Source organism: Saccopteryx leptura, chromosome X (genome assembly GCF_036850995.1).
Source record: "Saccopteryx leptura isolate mSacLep1 chromosome X, mSacLep1_pri_phased_curated, whole genome shotgun sequence".
Classification (NCBI taxonomy): Eukaryota; Metazoa; Chordata; class Mammalia; order Chiroptera; family Emballonuridae; genus Saccopteryx; species Saccopteryx leptura.
Genome location: NC_089516.1, coordinates 99126319 through 99149158, shown reverse-complemented (window position 1 = coordinate 99149158; position 22840 = coordinate 99126319). Strand labels below are relative to the sequence as shown.

Genomic DNA, 22840 nt, shown 5'->3' with positions numbered 1-22840 from the left:
GATGAACTTGAGCCATTCAACCATGTACTATTTCCTGAGACGAGGCACTGTAACAAATTTGTAGACATGGAATTGAGTATATTTAAGCGACCTCTAGAAAGATTCATTAAAGCAGTAATCTAGCTAATGGCCAAGTCAAATAACAAGAATCAAAAATTTCTATTTCTGCACTAGATGAAAAAGCACTTTGCTTTTTATCCCTTGGCATTTTTTTCCTATTATTTGCCTGCTGTCAGAGGAACCAATATTCAACAGATCCTTAATTCATAAACACATATTAAACTGTATAGTCTGCCTTGAAAAAGAGAATAGTAAAACTGAATTAAATAATAGCAGAAAACAAGTCAAAAGAAAAGACTAAAAAGCATAATGTGAACATTTTACACTGGAGAGGTGACAATATAAAATACTTTCCATTAAGTTTATTACAAAATAAAACAAAATAAGCATATTAAATAAACTTATTTTTTTAAATTGATGTTTCTTTTTTCTTTTTTAATTTTATTTATTCATTTTTAGAGAAGAGAGAGAGAAGGGGGGAGGAGCTGGAAGCATCAACTCCCATATGTGCCTTGACCAGGCAAGCCCAGGGTTTCGAACCGGCGACTTCAGCATTTCCAGGTTGACGCTTTATCCACTGTGCCACCATAGGTCAGGCCTAAATAAACTTATTTTTAAAAGTAGTACTTAGGCCCTGGATGGTTGGCTCAGCAGTAGAGTTTCAGCCTGGCATCTGGAAGTCTTGGGTTCGATTCCCGGTCAGGGCACACAGGAGAAGTGCCCATCTCCTTCTCCACCCTTCCCCCTCTCCTTCCTCTCTATCGCTCTTTCCTTCCTGCAGCCAACACTCCATTGGAGCAAAGTTGGCCCAGGTGCTGAGGATGGCTACATGGCCTCTGCCTCAGGTGCTAAAATGGCTCTGGCTGCAAAGGAGCATCGCCCCCTGGTGGGCATGCCAGGTGAAACCCGATCAGGCACATGTGGGGAGTCTGTCTGACTGCCTCCCTGCTTCTCACTTCTCAAAAATACAACCCCCCCCCCCAAAAAAAAAACAAAAAAAAAAAAACAAACAACAAAAAACCCAAAACTGGTAGTTAGAATTCCCATGCAGTATAAGCCAGCATATCAAGATATTAGTAACAGCCTTGTTGATCACCCTGCTATTGGGATGCATGAATAGATGAAAATAAATTATGATCTTTTTGAAATGAGTTAAAATAATATTAGGCTTTGTTGACTTCATAAAATTTATTTTAAAAATTAACAATATATGGTTAGTATCAAATGTAAGATGTGGCAAAAAACATTTTGACTTGAGACAATTTCTATATTAATAAGATTACATTGGATATATTTTAGTGCCAGTTGCTGTTAACTTCATTTGTTTGTTGAACAATACTAGTTAAGATCTTGAATTTCATGGCAAAATATATATATCAGGGGTAGACAAACGTAAGTTGATAATAAATAATATAATAAAGAATAAATAAATAAATAATACAGAAAAAACTGTTTTGCATATTCACAACTGTAAACCTAGTTTTATCCAGCCCTGTATTCACAGAATAATGACAAGAGATTAAACGCAGTACCATTAATTTCTTCCTGCCCGTCCTTTCTAGACTTTATTAATCAATGTAGCTGTACGGCCATCGGTTAAAAAGAGAACGAGAGAACTTTAGAAAAATTAAACATTGTAGAGTATTAGCCAAATTTGTAAAAGCATAAAAAAATTATTTTTATTTTGTTCAGACTGGTGTTAATATTGGTGTCTTTATTCTTGTGTAGGTGTGATTTAAGAATTCAAAATGTTTTCAAAACCTTGTGTAATTTGGGGAAATAAAAGAAATGTCAAAAACCATATTTCATTCATCTGTGGAATATAAAATTAAAAGCAACAAATAAACAAGACCAACAAATAAACAAAAAAAACACAAAATACCCTCAGAGACAGAGACAACAGTATGGTACTTACCCGATGGAAGAGGAGCAGGAGAGGGAGAGGAGGGTAAAGGGGATCAAATATATGGTGACGGAAGATTTGACTTAGGGTGGCAAATAGGTACATATATAATACAAATACAAATGATGTATTATAGAATTGTACACTTGAAACCTATTTAATTTCATTAACCAGTGCTACCCCAATAAATTTAACAAAAAATTTTTAAAAAGAAGTGACAACACACACAAAAAATGATAAACCCATTTTATCAATCTTTGTGAAACTTCATGGAGAGACTATAATGGACTAATCTAAAAATTAATTGGTTTTTCTCAAGAGCTCTCTGTTATGCTAGAGTATTTTTTTCATGATTGTTGAAGCAGCTACTTTTTAGCATCCTGCATCAAAGTAACATTATGAATTTTCTCATTTTTAAATCAGCAGTGTCATGTTAGGGGCCATAAAAAAGGCATAATTTGCCACAAAATATATTTTTTAAATAGAGCATAAGCAAAAGTAACCTTTATTTTCTAGGTTACTTATATTGTTAATTGTTGTTTCTAGATTTTAGCATTTTAACTAACAAACAAAAGAGCTATTGGCATTTAAAGTCAGAAAATATATTTCCTTTGTTCAAAGTCAACATATGTATATTTGAACTGTGTATTTAAGTCATCTGATTTATTCAAGTAAATGAATGATTAAATGTTCCATACTTTTTTAATTTAATGAATTATTACAGCGCTTTGCAATATAACATTGGATCCAAAGTGACCTGATTGCCTACATGAAAGTAAAATGAATTCACATCACCAGCTGGCTCAAAATCCACAATCTCGAGTTAGCAAACTCTCATACAAATGTAGAGGAACCATATGTTTCTCTAGTAGGTTACAAGCTGACAAAAGTTTTTTTTTTAATTGAATTTATTGGGTTTACATAAGCATACAGGTTTCAGGTGCCCAATTCTACAACAAATCTCTATACACCGTATTGTGTGTTCACTCACCCAAGTCAAGTCTTCATTTATCACCACTTGCCCCCACCCTATACCATCCACCATCTCTAGACTAGCCTGTCCCTCAACCCCAGCAATCACCACACTGTTGTCTGTGTCCATGAGGTTTTTTTTTCTTTTTTTGCTCAATCCCTCCAAGCTCTTTGGATATCCATATAAAAAGAGTTTAGAATGTTTATGAGTTGTAAAGTGATTGCCCACTTAGGGGTACAAGAGGAGGAAATTAAAATAATTTTATTTAAAAAAAAAGAAATGAGAATGACAAAAAATATTTTAAACAGAATGTGAACTCTAGTTCTCATGAACTGTTAAACAGGTTCCACAGACAAAGGTCTATGCTGTACATCTAGCTACTCAGGTCTGAAATAACCAACACTAGACATTCTTAGTTCTGTGATTCCAAGACTATAACTCACTCAACAACTATATGCCAGGATGGGATACTAAAGTTATTAAATGACATTATTAATGTCATCATTAAAACATTAATAGATCACTTTTAAATACGGGGGGGATATCAGGGATTAATTACACAAGTAGACATTATCACTTAAAAAAATTTTTATGTGTACACAGGTTACACTTTTATTTTTATTTTTTTACAGAGACAGAGAGAGAGTCAGAGAGAGGGATAGACAGGGACAGACAGACAGGAATGGAGAGATGAGAAGCATCAATCATCAGTTTTTCATTGTGAAACCTTAGTTGTTCATTGATTGCTTTCTCATATGTTTCTTGACCGCGGGCCTTCAGCAGACCGAGTAACCCCTTGCTCAAGCCAGCGACCTTGGGTCCAAGCTGGTGAGCTTTGCTCAAACCAGATGAGTCCACACTCAAGCTGGCGACCTCGGGGTCTCGAACCTGGGTCCTCGACATCCCAGTCCGACACTCTATCCACTATGCCACTGCCTGCTCAGGCAGGTTACACTTTATTGATGAGTTGAACAACATCTGAATAATGAGTGCTACTACAAAATATACATTTACCCCAATCTTACCAGGTTGACCTATTGGTCCAGGAATCCCTGGTGGCCCTGGTGGTCCCTGAACACCTATTCCTGGTAGCCCAGGAGGTCCAACTGGCCCAGGTTGTCCACTTGGTCCAACATCACCTTTAAAAAATGAATACAATTTTATTTTGCATGTAGATGTCCGACTGATTTAACATCTTTCATTGAAAACACTTATTTTTCTATTGAAATTGGCTTTGCAACTTTGTCAAAAATCAAATTGTGAAGCTCTATTGTTGGATTTTATTTGCTAATATTTTCTTGAGGATTTTTACATCTATGTTTATGACAGACATTGGTTTATAGCTCTTTTTCCTTATAATGTCTTCACCTGGCTTTGATATTAATAATAACACTGGACTCATACAATGGGAAGCAATCTATCCACTTCTATTTTAAGAAAGAAATATTGTGTAACTGGTGTTACTGCTTCTTTAAATGTTTGTTAGACTTTATTAGCAATACCACCTGGAACGGTAGTTTTCCTTGATGGGAGAATTTATCTAAAAATAAATTTCTTAAATAAATATCTGAATTCTCTATCTCTTTTTCAGTGAGCTTCACTAATTTGTAACTTTCAAGAAATTCATCCACTTCATTTAAGTTGTCAAATGTATGGGTATACAGTTCTCTATTATACTCACTTATTACTCCTTTAATGTCTCTAGTATCTGTAATGATGCTCCCTCTTTCATATTTTTTCATTTTAAACAAGAAGTTTATTTAAACAACACGACACTTGACGTGAAGGGAAAACTATCTAGGACTCATTTCTTTTAGAGTAATTTATTCCTACTTAAAGACAGATTGTCCTACATGTAACAGCTATGTACAAAAAAGTTATAAAATTGTGCTTGGTTTTACAATGATAAATGAAAAACATTAAAATTCTCCAAACAAGGTATGCAAAGATTCTTATGTTGTTCTTTTCTTTTGTTAACAGTGAAAGCAAAATAACTTATTGAAATATAAAAATAAGAGCTGAATGAGCATGCCACTAATGAAGAAAGAGCGTGTTTTCGCAGAACCAGTATTTTTCCCCGTTCCATCTCCATTTGATGTCAATCAAAACATACCATTGGCCATTTAGTTTTTTAAAAAATGCAAATGCTTGTGCACATACATCAGTTACTTTATGTACAATAAAGGAATGGGGATGGGGCGAATGAAATAATAGAGAAAACTATATGGTAGCAGTCAGGATGTGGTGGAACCAAACTGCAGTTTTCTAATTGAGAATGTCTTGGTCTGGAGAAACAGTTCTGAAGTAATGCAGCAGGTTCCCTTTTTAGTAGACACCTCCTGTCTGCTACTGGAACCCATCAATTGTATCTTCATCCTCCATTTCCAACTGTGCAGGTGTGTCTGTTTCATTGATTTGCTGTCCATCAAATCAGAATCTGATCTGCCTCACTGACAAACTCTGTTGTTCACAATAGGCTTTCATTAGTTTACTGAGTGATGTATGCTTCTTTTATTATTATTGTTATTTTACAGAGACAGAGAGAGAGTCAGAGAGAGGGATAGACAGGGACAGACAGACAGGAATGGAGAGATGAGAAGCATCAATCATCAGTTTTTCATTGTGAAACCTTAGTTGTTCATTGATTGCTTTCTCATATGTTCCTTGACCGCGGGCCTTCAGCAGACCGAGTAACCCCTTCCTCAAGCTAGCGACCTTGGGTCCAAGCTGGTGAACTTTTTGCTCAAGCCAGATGAGCCTGCACTCAAGCTGGCAACCTCGGGTCTCGAACCTGAGTCCTCCGCATCCCAGTCCGATGCTCTATCCACTGCGCCACCACCTGGTCAGGCGATGTATGCCTCTTAATCTTAAACTGCACCACAGAACCATCCTGCCCCTCCACCTTCAAATTAATATGATTGTCATTCTCAGTCTTGACTCCTTCCTTGGGCTTTTCATCTGCCATTTCGAGTGCCAGAGTCTCTTCAGCTGCTGCTTCACAAAAGAGGTACCAGGTTCACACGGAACAAGTCCCTCTGTCATTTTTAATATTAGTAATGTATCTTCTTTTTTTTCTTGGCTGTCTTGGTTAGAAGTGTATCTATTTTATTGATCTTTTCAAAGAACCTCATTTAGTCTTATACAATTTTTCTAGTATTTTTCCGTTTTTAATATAATTAGTTTCTGCTCTTATTGTTATTTTGCTCTATGTTCTGTCTGTCTTCTTTTAATTTGCTTTACTCATCTAATTTCTTAAAAGAAAAAGTTAGATAATTTATTTAATATTGTTCTTTTTTCAAATAAAAGCTTTACAAATATGTTTTCCTGATCACTTCTTTATCTGCATTCTACAAATTTTGACATGTTTTGTTTTTATTTTAATCCAACTCAAAATAGTCTCTAGCTATCCCTTTTGATCAATGAATAATTTGGAAGCATTTTAGATATTTTCTAAATATTCAGTTATTTTCTAATGATCCAAGTAGTAACTGGCACAGAATAAGAATATAATAAATGTTTGAGGATAAAGGAAATACATTGCAGAACATCTCATATTCTTTATTCTTCTAGAATCTTAGGACCTATACTGGGCTTTAATATTTGAGAATAATTCCTATTGGGATATGGGGATCCTATACTCCTTGATTTTTCTATATTTCTTTTCAAAGATCAGCCAAATGCCTATTAAAACGTTGTTTAAAATAGGCTTCAATTATTTCTTCCCAACCCTTGTCTCAAGGAGATTTTTTATAAACAAAATACAGTGAATGAGAAATTTCCATAGACACTACTTACCACAAACCTTATCATTTGGAATGTCTCTATCTGCAATTTTTATGGTCAGAGGTCTGTGCTGGAGAAAGTAATTGGTGAATTACATTACCTTAACTTTGAGTGTTACCATTTACTGCTGGCCATAATTTTTTGCTCAAAGAAGGAGCTCTTCTCTAACGATAATTTGTACTAGATTGGTTTTAAAATTTTGCTGGCAGAATCTACTATCGTTAAATTGGATGTTCCTGCTTTAATGGGAGTCAATTCAACATGTTTCAGGAGCATGAAGCTGTTCAGATCATTCTCTGGAAACCAAAACATTGGCCAGGAGAGTACAATTCCTTGCAAATCCAAAAGAAAAAACAGCTAGGCTAATTCTATTCCTATGTAATTAGGGGGGTCAGAATCAAGAGGGTAGAAGAAACTAATAGAGAAATGAGCAAAGAATGTGAGCAGTTTACAAGAAAAATATCTGTGTCCTTTAAACCTATGCAAAGGTGGTCAATTTTACTCACAATAATGGAAATAAAAATTTAAGTTACCCTGAGATTAAAAGCAAAGGACCTAGTATACCTAAAGAAATTTTTAAAAAAGAAGATTATATACCTGATATTTAGTCTTACTGTAAAGCCATTGTAATTGTAATATAAAATGTTGGTACTGACTGAAGGATAGTAAAACAGATAAGTTAAAATGGCAGCACAGAAATAGACCTACACATAGTTATTTGATTTCTGACACAAATACCAAAGTAATCCATTGGGGAGGAGGACTTTTAAGCAAATGATGCTCAATGAAAGTTATTTGAGGTGGATGATAGTCTTAAACATATATGCTAAAACTATAAAACATACAAAATAAAATATAGACTATCCTTGCAACTTTGGGACAAAAAGAGGCATCAAATAAAATGGTACACCATTTTGAAAAAAATGTCAGTAGTTTCTTATTCAACTAACATACACTTATCTTATGACCCAACAATTCTACTCTCAGGAATTTGCCCAAGCAAAATGAAAGCACATACAGCTATTGCTCAACTTACGACCACGATTGGTTCTGGCAGACCAGTCGTAAAATGATTTGTTCATAAGCTGAGTAGGCTATATGTACAGTACTGTGAAATGATGTTATAAAAATCTTTAAGTCATATTTTATCATAATTTTCTTTCATTACTGTTATATATCATAATTTTCTTTGTTCATTTTATGCCATTTGTATCATCTCTACACCATTTTGTTTCTTATTTTTACATTCATCAGGTTTAAGTAAAAACACTGCATTACCAGTACAACTGGTTTAATATTTGCAAAGACAATTTCCTCTTGGTAGACATCTTGGGAGGGGTTTGATGAAAAATATCCAAGACACAAAACACAAATTGCTGTACTGAGTCTGGGATAACAGTTGAAATTGTGCACGCGGAGATGGTAGTGCTGCCGGAAGCTGATCCACACTGTCGTATGCCCAGCTGGGCAATGCTTGCGCTGCCAGATGCAGAGCAGTCGTGGCTAGCTATTGTGGTCACGAAGTCAAATGGTCGTAAGTTGCATAGGTTGTAAGTCGATCAATATATTTGTATTCATAAAAAGACTTGGAAAATAATGTTTATATTATTTTTTAGAGTGAGAGATAGACAGACACAGACAGGAAGGAAGAGAGCTGAAAAGCAGCAACTCATAGTTGTGTTACTTTAGTTGTTCATTGATTGTTTCTCATATGTGCCTTGAACCGGGGAGGCTCCGGCAGAGCCAGTGACCCCATGCTCAAGCCGATGAGCCCACACTCAAGCCAGCAACCTCTGGGTTTTGAACCTGGATCCTCAGTGTCCTAGGATGACACTCTATCCTCTGCACCACCACCTGGTCAGGCTAAAATAATATGCTTAACAACTTTATTCGTAATAGTCAAAAACTTGACACAGTCTTGTGTCCATCAACAGAGAATGGATATAGGAAATTTGTTATAATTATAAATAAAATATTTAATAATAAAAATACAGAACTACTGATAAATACAATAACATGAACAGATCTCAAAAACAATATTGAGCAAAATAAACACAGAAAATACATATTGACTCCATATGGATTTCTAGAACAGGTAGAATTAATATTTGATTTTAGAAAAGTCATTATAATACAACTGGCACTGTGGATGTTGGGGCAGGGACTGAAGAAAGGACAAAAGGGAAACTTCTGGGGCTTTATATTGATGGGGGCTTTGTTATGCAAGTGTCTGTCAAAATCCAGCAAATGTACTCTTTAAGATTTGTGTAACTCATTTAATGTGAATTTTGTATTAAACGAGAAAGAACAACAGTAGAATTACACTTATGATATACATGCTGAAATACTTAGGAAGAAGTATGTTTCTATTTCAATTTATATTGAAATGCATCAAAAACTAAGTAATTAACGGAAAAAATAATGGATATATATGTGACAAATCATGTACAGTAAAATGTTCACAGCATAAAATTAATGATAGGTACACAGTAATTACTGTAAAATTACTTTTACATTGCCATGTATTGAAATAAAAAAAATGTTGGCAAAGAGATAAAATGTTAATTGTAGAATCTAGGTGGTGGATAAACAAACGGGCATTGTACAATTCTTTCTTCAGTGTTTAAAAGTTTTCACAATGAAATGTTTGATAGACTATACTGGGAAACCAACTCATTTCCATCAGGTTGGCCAAAATCCAAGAGTTTGTCACATGCTTTTTCAAAGCTGTGGGGAACAAGCACGTTCATACACAGCTGCTGGGAGTGTTAAGCAGTGCAAATGGAGAGGAATATAACAATATCTAGAGATGCATTTACCCTTCAATTCAAAAAGTTCTTTTTATTTACTCTATTCTACTATCACACCAATATTTATATGAAATAATATGTATGCTAGTTTATTCATTGTGGCATTAATTCTAAAAGAAAAAAATGTCAAGAAACGCAATCTAACAACTAGTAACTGATAAGATAAACTATAGTATACATAAGCAATTGAACGTTAGATATTTTCAAAAACTCAAGATCTCTATGTACTGATATGGAATGATATTTAGTATATAATTTAAATGAAACAAGTAAAATGCAAAAATAGGTTAGAAAGTAGTACAATACCTTTTGAGAAAGGTAGGAAATAAAATATGAATAGTAATTGCTTCATATTTGTCTGAAGTAACACTAGAAATAAATAAGTAAAAATGGCTACATATGGAATGAGGAAATATAGAGTGGATGGAGATAGGGTAAAAGGAAGATTTCTCAGTGTTACTTATACACATATATGAATGTGTCATCTATGATGAAACAAAACATAAAAGGTATCAATGGCCTGATCAGGCAGTGGTGCAGTGGTTAGAGCATAGAACTGGATGCTGAGGATCCAGGTTCAAAACCCCAAGGTGGCCGGCTTGATTGCAGGCTCAAAGAGTTGAGTGTGGGATCATAGACATGACCTCATGATCACTGGTTTGAGCCCAAGGTCGCTGGCTTGAGCAAGGGGTCACTGAATCAGCTGGAGTTCTCAGGTCAAGGCATGTATTTGAAAGGAATTGATGAACTAAAGTGCCACAAGGATTTGACTGTAAATGATGGGTTTACAATATAATTAACATTTCAAATGTTATAGAAATGTACACCTGAATCCTATGTACTCTTATTGATCACTGTCACACTGTTAATTTTCTAAATAAAATTTAAAAATTAAAATAAATAAACAAAAATAAAGTGGCTTAACAAAGAACTGATGTTCTCATCTCTCTCTCTTTCTATCTCTTTGCTCCTGTCGATCCCATTCTCTCTTGCTTAAAAAAAAAAAAAAAAAGATATCAATGAAGGATGAAAAAAAGCAGTCGACAGTGTGGCAGCATAGAATTTCCAGTTAATTAGACTTACCACACATAAACTTTCCCCATAATTTCAATATCTATACAAGTTAAAGGCAAATTGAAAAGTAGCAACAGCCTCCATACCTTTTGGGCCAGGTAGCCCGTCCAATCCTGTGTGTCCTGGAAGACCTGGAAGTCCTGGGAAACCACGGTCCCCTTTTGGACCAAGTGTTCCTTTGAAACCTGGGAGTCCTGGAGGCCCAGGTGGCCCAGGCAGCCCAAATCCTGGTTCTCCCTAGGGCACACACATGGTAAAAATACAATAAAAACTCCTATAAGTTTCTTGGTATCAATTTTTTACTATAAGGAATTTAAAGCAGAAAATATCCCCATGGGTGAGGGAGTAGAGTAATTAAATAAAAAGTAATTAATTGGCATGTTGGAGACAACATCTAGAAAATGGGAAACAAGGCTTAGTAAAATAATTAAATGATCTGGACTGGTTTCAGGATAAGAAAGACATAACCGAGAGAGCATGAGATTAAATCCAAGTGAGGAATTGTGATTACAGACTGAGTATAGATGATTATTTTTATATTATTAAGTATGATAATGATATTGTAGTTTTTGTATAAAGTAGTTACTTACTTAGAGATAAATACTGAAACATTTTAGGTGAAATAACACAATTTTGATATTTGGGTTAAACCACTTGAGCAAAGAAAGAAGGAACAGATGAAACAAATATGATAAAATCTTGATAATTTAGAATGTGAGTGATGGATATGTGAAAGTTAATTGTGTTATTCTTTTGACTTTTGTGTTAAATTGAAAAGGTTAATAATAAAATAAAAACAATCAATAAAGAAGTGGTTTGTCATTAGGGATGTGGTCATGGTCCATTGTTCTTCCCATGGAATAAAAGTTGTAATGATGAACACATAAGAAGTATAAATTAAATTATGCAGAGAAAATGGAGGGTCAGTCAGGATAATTACATACCACAGGAGTTTGCTGAAGGTTGACTGAAAAAAAGTTTTTAATTGGCTAAGATATAATGAAAGGAATTGAAAGCAACTTGAACACATTTATCATCATCATCATCATCAAGTCAATAGCAGTGATTTGTAGCATGTGTTTGGGAGAAAATTGGGACAGAGGGATAGAATGGGAAGTTCTTAATATAATATTTAAGAGCATTTCAATCATCACAAACAGGTGTAGACAGACATTAAATGGGATGGTGATACCATAGAGAAACATAGGATGAGCTGAGGATTGTATTGTTTCATTTAAAATCTTTCATGTCATTTAATAATGAGTCACTCTAAAATGCATTCAAAAACTTCGTTGTTTCAAATAAGACCTCATGGATTATTGGAGGCTGTTTTGGGTTAAATATTTTTTGTAATGAACATAATAAAGTGAGAAACAAAATAGACACAGAGGCCGGGTCACAAGGAACAACAGATGGACAGCTGTCAGATGGAAGGGGGAAGAAGGGATGGAATCAAAGGTGAAAGGATTAGCCAAAAGCATATATACATAGCACAGAGATACAGACCACAGGGTAGCAATAGGCAGAGGGAAAGGCGGGTGAAGATAGGGGGAATGGGGCAAGGGCAGGGAAATAGGGATGGAAAGAGACTGCATGGGGCATGGGGAGGGCATGATACAGTAAGTAGAGGGTGTTATATTGAGTAGGGCACTTGAAATCATGTCAACACAATAAATTTAAAATAAAAATTAAAAAATAATCAGTGAAGTTTATTTATATAATGAAGACTAGGGATGATATGTAAATCAAAATAGAAAGCTAAAGTTAAGAAAGGTGTGGGAAATGGGAAAGGGGTCAAATAAATTAAAATATCCCATACCTTTGGTCCTGGAAAGCCCGGTGGTCCAGGAGGGCCTTCTGGACCCATTCTTCCAGGTGTTCCAGGTGCTCCTGGCAGTCCTGGAATTCCACGAAAACCTGTAAAATGATAAATCATGTTTAATTTTCAAATAGAAGATACTTTAAGAAAGATAACCAAACTCCAAAACCAAAATTTTTACCCTATCCAATCATGCTTAGTGACTACAGTTAAATGTTAAAACCACAACATTTTAGATGACTACTTAGGTCAAGCCTTACAAATACTCGATATTCCATCTCAATCACCTTATGGTCTTGTCATCTTCATATAGGGCTTATGTTTGTGGATATGCTCTTCTAAAATGGAATGAGGGCTATTATGATGTAAAATTGAACAAAAGAAATGAATCTCAGACAAAAAAATTATTTTCTTCAGCTTATATCTGGGTATAATACAATAAAAGGCCTAAATATAATTCTGGAAATGAGCTAAAACTATTGCAAATATTACACACATATATTCAAAAAATATCAAATTTGCTCTGTGTAATCTATTTTCAATGAGTAAGGACATGTTTGCCACTGGTATTTGCAGACCAATGCATAATCTCACCATTGAGGAGAATAAATTTTGTGAAAAATAAAGGAGAGCTAAAGCAACAGCTCTTTAAAACTTTCAAGAAATTAGGAGAATATGATTTAGAATAAAAAATTTTTGGGTTTCATGGGTACAATAAATATGTTTTCTGTTTAATGCAATCCATTCATTGAATATGTATTGAATACTTATATGTTCCAGGAAGTGTTTTAAGCCCTGAAAATACAACAGTGAACACAAACATAGTAATTCTCTGATTTTTAAAGCTTATATATATTTTTTGCATATATATTATTTAGATATTTTCTTTTATTTTACCACTGATTAAAGACTTTTCCTTTTAATATAGTCTATAGTATTACTATTGAAATAATTAAAGGATAATGTATCTTTTTAAATGTTTTATTTATTGTGTTGAAGTGGTTTCAAGTGTCCTACTGAATATAACACCCTCTATGTACCACATCATGTCCCCCATGCCCCATGCAAAGTGTCTCTCCACACCCATTTCTGATTTTCTTGTCTGGACTATTGTAGATAAAGAATGTATGGTGTCACTTTTCATTTATATTCTTTAAAGAACATAGAAAAAAGGTACAATTAATATATTTTATTTGTTGAGTAAACTATATCAAAGAATAATGTCATACTAACCAGCTAACCTACTCTGCCCGCTATACAGCCCTACATACCTTTGGGACCAGGTGGTCCAGGAAGCCCGATTCCAGGGGTACCTGGGTCTCCTTTGCTACCAGGTATTCCTGGCAAGCCTGGCTGGCCTGGGAGTCCAGGGTCACCTAAGGAGCGAAACAACAGTTTTTGGTTTTTTTTTTAAAAGGAAACTTACAAATAAAAGAGGATAATAAATGTTGAAGATGTAGTCAAATAAACATACCTGGAAGACCTATTTCACCATCTCGGCCTGGGACTCCGGGCAGGCCAGGTTTCCCTGGCTGGGTTATGGTCTGCCCTGGATCACCTTTAGGACCTAATGACAAAGTGGAATCCATACTGAATAAGTGTTTTCTTGACCAAAATTTTATTTTAATTAAAAGCAGAAAATAAAGTATAAGCTTTTGAAAGTGAAATCCAACAAAAATCAACAACTAAAAGAATCCTGTTTTATATATCCAAGGAAGATACCAAACAAAAGGATGGAGTCAGAAACAGAAAAATAGATGACAGCTTTAAAAGCTTCCATGATTGAAGATGATATTTATAAAAAAAAAGTATTTTTGAATGTAGATAAAAGAAAAAACCTTAAAATACCAAACTGTAGTGGGGAGTGGAGGCAGGGGGTGGAGGGCAAAGGTAGGAGGAGAAGGATGGAAAAAGGCTTTGCCTGGGGAGGAGCGGGCACTATCGAGCGGGTAGTTGGTGCTGTACTGAGTTGTACACTTGAAGCCTGAATGGTTTGGTGAACAATGTCATCTCAATAAATTAAAAATAAATTTAAAAAATTAAACTGTAGCATAACCAGGTGGTGGCACAGTGGATAGAGCATCAGAATGGAATATGGAGGACCCAGGTTTGAAACCCCGAGATCGCCAGCTTTAGCCCAAGGTCCCTAGCTTGTGCAAGAGGTCAGTTGCTTTGCTGTAGCCCTCCGGTCAAGGCACATATGAGAAAGCAATCAATGAACAACTAAGGTGCCTCAGTGAAGAATTGATGCTTCTCATCTCTCTCTCTTCCTGTCTGTCTGTCCCTATCTGTCCCTATTTCTGTTCTCTGTCTCTCTCTGTCTCTGTCACATGCAAAAAATCAAAGTGTAGTAAACATGGAAAATTTGGTAAACTTTTTGGTAAAGTAATGGTACCTTAAGGTTTTACGTGTGCAAAATCGAAATATACCCACTTCTCGTGAATTGAAATAAGGACTTAAAATATGTTCGGGACAAAGAATTTCTTAATCATGAAATAAAAACCAAAAACTATGACAGAAAAGGCTGATAAATTTGACTACATTCAAATTTGTTTCTGTCCATTAAAGATGCCATACAAAGAGAAAAAATGGCAAGCCATACTGAGTGAAAAATTTGTAAAACTAATAGCTAGCAAAGAACTAATGCACAGAATATACAGGGTAGAACAAAAGTAAGAGTACGTGAACCAGTTTAATACCATACTATTATTTATTAATTACTGTATTATTTTCCATATGAATAACTGTACACCTACTTTTGCTTCACCCTGTATATTTGTGTGTATGTGTGTGTGTATATTATATATATATAATGCTCTAAGTCAATAAGAAAAAAATATAATAGAAAAATGGTTAAACATTTAAATAGGCATTTCAAAAAAGGAAATTTAAATGGTCAGTAAACATATGAAAAGGTGCTAAACTTTAATGTAATTAGAGAAATGTAAAATAAAGCTGACATGAGATATATCACATCAACTGATTAACAAAAATATTAATGTCTAAAAATACAAAATATTTCTGAGGTTGCAGAGCGGTAAGAAATCTCCAATACTTCGAATGGAAGCATACAGAAATTGGTACAAGTGCTGTGAATCAAGTTTGGCATTATCTAGTAAAACTTAAAATGTATTTATTCTATGCTTGAAAATGCTAATCTTAAATATGTATCTTAGTCCAGGGACTGGAAATTTTTTTCTATAAAGGAACAGACAGTAAATACTTTATGTTCTGTGGGTCACATGGTCTCTGTCACAACACAACCGCTCAGCACTGTGGCTGCAGTTCAAAACCAAACACAGTCAACAGTGAGTGGCTGTGTGCAATTTAAACTTTATTCATGACAAAACGTGCTTGACCAGATTTAGTCAATGGGCTTTAGTTTGCTGATATTTGCTCAGGAGAAGTGTGTGCATATGCACACCAGGGTATATATACAAGAACGTACATAGAAGCATTATTTATAATAAGTCTGAACTATAAAATACCTAATTGTGCATTAACAATAGAACAGATAAATTAACTGTCACACACACAAACACATACACACACACACACACACAAAGGGATACGAAACAGCAATGAAAACGAGGACAGTATAGCTATACACAGAGCAAACATGTAGAACACTTATCATATGATTGAATTAATATGAAGTTCAAAAAGAATCTAGAATACTTTGTTTAGGAATGCATAACTAGGGGATAACTCTAGAGGGTAAAAAGAAGGAAATGAATCAAAATTCAGCACAGTGGTTGCTCTCAGACAAATAGAAGGGGATTATGATTGGGAAAAAAAAGAGGAAGATGGGGCTATCTAAGATGATGGCAATGTTCTGATTCTTAATGTGTGTGGTAGTTACATGTGTGTCTTCAATATAATTATTTGTTAAACTTTGCACTATGTATCATGTACTTCAAAACAACAACAGCAAAAACAATCAAATTGAAGATATTCAGAAAAAAATTAAACAGGATTCCCTCTGTAAAAAATGCACATATCGTGTTTCCTTGCTAAGGAACTCGGAAAAGCCTAAATATAAATATTCAAGGAAACACATCTCTTATGAAGGGTAGCTAAGAATGGCCAAAGATAATATACTGCTCACAAAAATTAGGAGATATTTCAAAATGAATATGAAGCAATAAAATATCCCCTAATTTTTGTGAGTGCTATACATTTCTGCTTTTAAGAACCAAATTAAAAACAAAACAATTGTAGGCCCTGGCCAGTTGGCTCAACAGTAGAGCATGGGCCCGGTGTGTGGAAGTCACAGGTTCCATTCCCGGCCAGGCCACACAGGAGAAGTGCCCATCTGCTTCTTCCCCCTTCCCCCTCTCCTTTCTCTCTGTCTTTCTCTTTTCTTCCCACAGCCAAGGCTCCATTGGAGCAAAGTTGGTCTGGGTTCTGAGGATGGCTCCATGGCCTCTGCCTCAGGCGCTAGAAAGGCTCTGGTTGCAACAGAGCAATGCCCCAGATGGGCAGAGCATCGCCCCCTGGTGGGCATGCCGGGTAGATCCTGGTCGGGCGCATGCGGGAGTCTGTCTGCCTGCCCCCCCAACCCCCGCTTCTCACTTCAGAAAAATACAAAACCAAAACAAAACAACTGTAGTAAACTCACCCGGTATTCCTGGCAGGCCTGGATTTCCCGCCACACCTTGTACGCCTTTTTCACCTACTGGGCCTGGAAGGCCAATGCCAGGAGGGCCCACAGGTCCTTTATTCCCTGGGAGACCTGGCAAGCCTGGGTCCCCCGGAGGACCTCTTTCACCCTTGAAAGTAATTCCACCCTGGAAAAGGAAAAATTTTAATACAGAAACAGATATAACAACTCTTTGTAGGTTGGTATTATTGAATACAGCTAGATAAATGATACAGTCATAGATTATTCTTAAAAGTTGTATAAGTTTGTATTATAGAATAGTATATGTGATCACTCTACTTATTCATTCCTTCAACAAATATTTTTCAATTCTTACTATGTGCCATGTACTAGTGATACAGATAAAAAATAAAAATAGACAAAAAAACTCACCCTAATGAAATTTATATTTAATCTGGTCAAGAAGTTTACAGAAAAGTTAATATTTTATATAACTGTCACTTTCCACCTAAAATTTCTGGTCTGTGTATTGTACACAAAATATAACACTGTTCATTTATCTTCAACCTTTAGGCTCCATGGCACATTTAACATGGCCATTTACTCTCACTGATCTCCAAGCTTACTATATATAAAAACCAAATTAAATTTCAGCAGTTATATCTAAATAAACCCAGACAACAATATGTAGGGTAAAAGAAGGGGAACCTCACATTGATCCATAAACATCTTAACCTTCTTCCCAGCTATTCCTAGGCAATATTACTAGTACAGAAATGGGTTTAAAGAAGGAATTTATAAAACAACTGAGACTAAAGAGTGGCAAAGAAACCCTACACAGTTAGTAATAATGTACCATTTTTATATATTAATTATTTCCTTTTAAGCATTGATTAGATGTTCACATCAGCAACAGGCACATCCCAGGTAGCATCCTTATGTAACAATTTGACATCAGAAAACCAAGAATGCCAGTCCAACTCACGGGTTCTCCTTTGGGGCCAGGTAGTCCTGGCAATCCATCCTGTCCTGGGGTGCCAGGTAAACCAGGGAGACCTGGAGATCCAGGGAAACCCATCTCTCCTTTGTTTCCCTTCAATCCTGGAAAAGTGAGGATGTCACCAGGTTCACCTTTAGGTCCAGGAAAGCCTGGAGCACCTGGAGTTCCTGGTATGCCCTCAAAGGGGGAAAAAAAAGAAGCGGTGGGGGGGGGAGAAAAATCACTTTTCACTTTTTTTTCTAAAACTTTCTGCTGTCCAGTTTACCCCACCAACCCACTCAGTAACATTTAGTGTAAAAAACTATAGATCAAGAGAGTTATGTGAGTCACAGAGAGTCAAGGAATCAAATAAATCACAATGTAATGAAAACTTATATTTCTTTAATATATCCACAAATGAAAATCAACTTGTTTGGCTAGATAATATACTCAAAACTTACTGTTATTCCTTTGGGTCCAGTGGCACCAGTGTGTCCTTTTTCACCCTTCTGTCCAGGAAAACCAAGAGATCCTAAGACACACACACACATACACAATAATATAATCTTTGAAGTTAAAACCCCAACAAATCATATAAAAATAAGTCAGAAAGTCAAGTTTTAAAATAAGAACATCATTCAATCCAATGTAACAGGTCATATTTTTGTTTTCTGATTTTATGTTCTCAGAGTGAAGAAACTGTCCTTCCTTTTTGGTAAATCTAGCATTTCATGTTACATACAGTATTTTACTCTCAGGTATTTCCAAATGCAAATCCTTTCAAGAGCTCACAGCTACCAAGTACTATATGCACAGTGGCTCCCTTATCTTATTACCAAGAGAATAAGGAGATAAAGACAAAGTCTGCATATCTTTCTTTGTTCCAACTTAAACAATTTTCCTAGATCCTTACTGGCTGTTTCTCTGGTTTGTCACTCCCTAAAATATTGTTTACAAGAAATGTTTTATACTCAATCACTAGAAGAAATATCACTAAAGAGTCATTTCCTAAATGAGTTCCTGAACCAACTTCATCAGCATCACTTCGGTACTGGTTAGAAATGCTAATTCTTGGGCTCTCACCCCAAATCTACTGATTCTGAAAATGTCGGTGTGGGACCTAGCAATCTGGGTTTTAACAAGTCTTCCAGGTTTGAGAACCTCTAGTCTGGAGGTATAAGGATAGATTATTGGCTACCAGTGACAGCTAGAAAACTTGCTAAAAATCTATTTCCAAATGTCAAATTAATTGTTTTCTCTGGCAGACACACTAGAGAGAAACATAAGAGATCTGATGTCTATTCTAAGTCTTGACACAGACATAAAGTGTAATTTCAAGGTAATATAATATTGATATATTCCAAGAGACAGTTGAGTAAAAGACTTATCAGTCTGACCGATACCAACTATTGTTTTTATTGGAAACAGGGAAGAAGAAATTAATACAGAAAGAGGAATATTGGCAGTTTGTTACCAGCTCTAGTAGCAGTCCCATTCCTTAAGGAAAATATGTGATACATCCCCAAAGACTAGAAACCCCGCTGTTGGAAAACATACTAAAGGACAAGACATTATAAACTTTACACCTAATTTTCTGGAAGAAAATGGTCTGATGCCATATGTATAAGTTATTTACCTTACCATATAGAAAATAAAGAGAGATATTTTTTTCTGGACTAATATTGTCAAAATGTTTAACAGAAACTGCTGGTAGCTTCAAGTATTAGGAACAAGAGCATAAGTTATTTCATAGCAGATAGAGGCATTTCATATTTACTTATAAATATGAGTGACTAGCTATAAAATGAGAAACTGGCATTCTTCTAAAGCTTCATGCTAACTAAAAGTTAGTCAAGAAATATTTTTTCAGCCAAAAAAATATTTTTAAAGGTTGCCATGAAGCCAGATATTTTACCTGGAGGACCGGGAAGACCTGGCAAACCAGGTTGACCTGGAGGCCCTGAAATACCAGTTCCAATACAGTTGAAGCAGGTGTCACCTTTGTCACCTAGAAGAAACCATAACAAAAATAATTACTTATCCACCTTCTTTAAATTGGCTTCAAGGAGGTCAGCACTAAGGGTCAATATTGCTACCTAAAAGTGTAGTGAGAGAAACCTATATCTAGAATTAATTTATTTGATAAATATTTACTGAGTGCCTACTGTGTGCCAAGCAGTGGTCTAGGTGTTTGTGATACATCAGCAAACAAATCAGAGAAAAATCCATGTATTCATGGTGCTCACAATCCACCAGTGGAAAGGGATAATAAACAATGAAGGTAACAAATTATCTAAAATATACATATACAATATACATATATATGTATATGTATATTTTAGATGTATATTTATAATATATATATATATATATATATATATATATATATATAAGTTATGTTTATAGACAAAATATAAGGCTGGATAAATGGAACTGGACATACTAAGGATGCGTGGCAGGTTGCAATTTTATATAAGGTAGTCAGGATAGACCTTATTGAAAAGATGATGCATAATAAAAAAAAAAACTTAATGTGTGGCACAGGCACAAACAGTATTGAATATTCCAGGCAAAAACAATAAACATGTTTAGCATGTACAAGAACATCAATGAGACAAGATTTCTGGAGTAGAGTGAGAAAGGGAACCAGGTAAGACTAATGAACAGTTTCTAACAAATGGCATAACATAATTTTTTTAAGCGAGAGAGAGACAGTCAGAGACAGACAGACAGGAAGGGAGAGAGATGAGAAGCATCAACTCATAGTTGTGGTACCATATGTTGTTCATTGACTGTTTTCTCATACGACCAGTGGGCTCCAGCCAATCCAGTGACCCCTTGTTCAAGCCAGTAACCTTGGGCTCAAGCCAACGATCTTGGGCTCAAGCTGGTGACCATGGCATCATGTCTGTGATCCCACGCTCAAGCCCGTGAACCTGTGCACAAGTTGGTGAGCCCATGCTCAAGCCTACAACTTTAGGATTCAAATCTTGGACCTCAGCGTCCCAGGCCAATGCTCTACCCACTGCGCCATTGCCTTTTCAGGCACAAAGGGCATACCAAAAAACCCCACATAGGCCACCATAAAGACTCTGTCTTTTACAATGAGTGAAATGAGAATATTATAAAATTTAAACAGAAAAGCAGCATGACATACCTTAACTTTAAAAGAATGACTCTAGCTGCTATGTGAAGAATAGAATATAAGTGCAAGGATGGAAACAAGGTAACCATTTAAGTGGCTACTGCTGCAGTAATCTAGGAGATATGGCAGGTCTTCCCAGAGTGACAGCAATGAAGATAATGAGAATTGGTTGGATTCTGAACATATTTTAAAATAAAACCAATGAGATTTTGTCACTGATCACATATAGACTACAGAAGAAGACAAGAATCAAGAATGACCTGAAGGTTTTTTAGATCAAGAAACCAGAAGGCTAGAGTGGCCTGCTTTTAAGGAAGAAAGAAAAGATGTTACTGGAAAAATTATTTGGGAGGAGGTGGTACAGATAAGAGTTCAACTTAATCAGGACGTAAAGTTCAAAACGTTAAGTAGACAGTTAGACATGCTAATCCAGAAGAAGAAACCTGTATCTTGACAAGAGACATAAAATTATAAGGCACTGGCAAGTAGATAGTGTTTAAAATCTTGAGACTTAATGAATGAGTTTAAAACAGAAAAGCAGAACAAGGACTGAACTCAGTACTATCCTAAATTAAAAGTTGGTTAGATAATTCTAAAATGAATATAAAAATGCAAAGTAAACCAAGATTTACTATACAGCTATAAACCCATACAGTTTGGCATTGGTATAAGGAGGAAAACATAAAACAATGGGACAAAATACAGAAGTCAGAAACAGACACACACATATATAGTTATAAGTTTTGCAACAAAAGTGCTAATGTTAGTAAGTGCAAAAATGATGGTCTTTTATATAATGGTATTGACATTTGGATGCACATATGGGCAAAATGAACTTTGATCCCTGCTTGAAAATATACACAAAACTTAACCGAAGATAGACCAAAGATCAAAACAAAAAGGCAAACTGGTTAAGAGTTCTAGAAAAAAATAAAAGACACAGAAAAAATTGTCAGGTCCTTGGGGTAAACAAATATTCTAAAAGAGGATAAACAGCACTAACAATAAAAAAGAATGTTAAGCCTGACCAGTGATGCTGAAGTGGATAGAGTGTGAACCTGCAACATTAAGGACCCAGTTTCAAAACCCAGAGGTCACTGGCTCGACCATGGGATCACTTGAGCTCAAAGGTCACTAGAATAAGGTCAAGGTCGCTGGCTTGAGCAAGGGGTCACTGGCTCTTGACAGGAGCCCTCCCAGTCAAGCACATATGAAAAGTAATCAATGAACAACTAAAGAGATGTAACTATGAATTGATGTTTCTCATCTCTCTCCCTTCCCGTCTGTCTGTCCCTTCTCTCTGTCTTTTTATCTCTGTCACAAAAAAGTCACAGAACCCGAGAATACTGTTCTAATATATACATACATATATATGTGTACATCCAACAACCCAATTAAAAATAAGAAAAAGCACTTTGCAAAGAGAATACAGTATACAAACTCTAAGAAAACAGATTTAGCACCAATGACTCTTCAGGGAAATAGAAACTAAAGCCGCTTTGGAAAATTGTTTGTTTGATGTTATCTATATAAACAAAACTTACACTTATCTATAACCCAGAAATTTTATTTCCAGGTATATACACAGCAGAAATAAATGCATATATTCTATTAAAACAGTGTGTATAAGAATGTTCACAGCAGCTGCATTCATAAGATCCCCAAACCAAATGTATGTTAATATTAGAATG

At 35.4% G+C, this 22840-nt stretch overlaps 2 protein-coding genes across 2 annotated transcripts in view; both read right to left on the bottom strand.

The window, feature by feature from the left end:
* COL4A5 (collagen type IV alpha 5 chain) overlaps positions 1–22840 on the bottom strand; it is a 244253-nt gene that overhangs the window by 56957 nt on the left and 164456 nt on the right. The window contains exons 22-30 of the mRNA XM_066356015.1: positions 19920–20012; positions 18466–18536; positions 18011–18202; positions 17044–17212; positions 13897–13989; positions 13694–13798; positions 12423–12520; positions 10690–10840; positions 3962–4075 (exon numbers count right to left, since the gene is read on the bottom strand). Of these exons, the coding sequence (XP_066212112.1) occupies positions 3962–4075; positions 10690–10840; positions 12423–12520; positions 13694–13798; positions 13897–13989; positions 17044–17212; positions 18011–18202; positions 18466–18536; positions 19920–20012 (1086 nt within the window). The remainder of the gene's footprint in view (positions 1–3961; positions 4076–10689; positions 10841–12422; positions 12521–13693; positions 13799–13896; positions 13990–17043; positions 17213–18010; positions 18203–18465; positions 18537–19919; positions 20013–22840) is intronic.
* Positions 5283–5901, bottom strand: LOC136385289 (small ubiquitin-related modifier 2-like). The gene is made up of 3 exons (XM_066356016.1): positions 5789–5901; positions 5388–5436; positions 5283–5324 (listed from the first exon to the last, which is right to left on the bottom strand). Exons 1-3 carry the CDS (start codon positions 5899–5901, stop codon positions 5283–5285), a joined length of 204 nt encoding a protein of 67 aa, XP_066212113.1.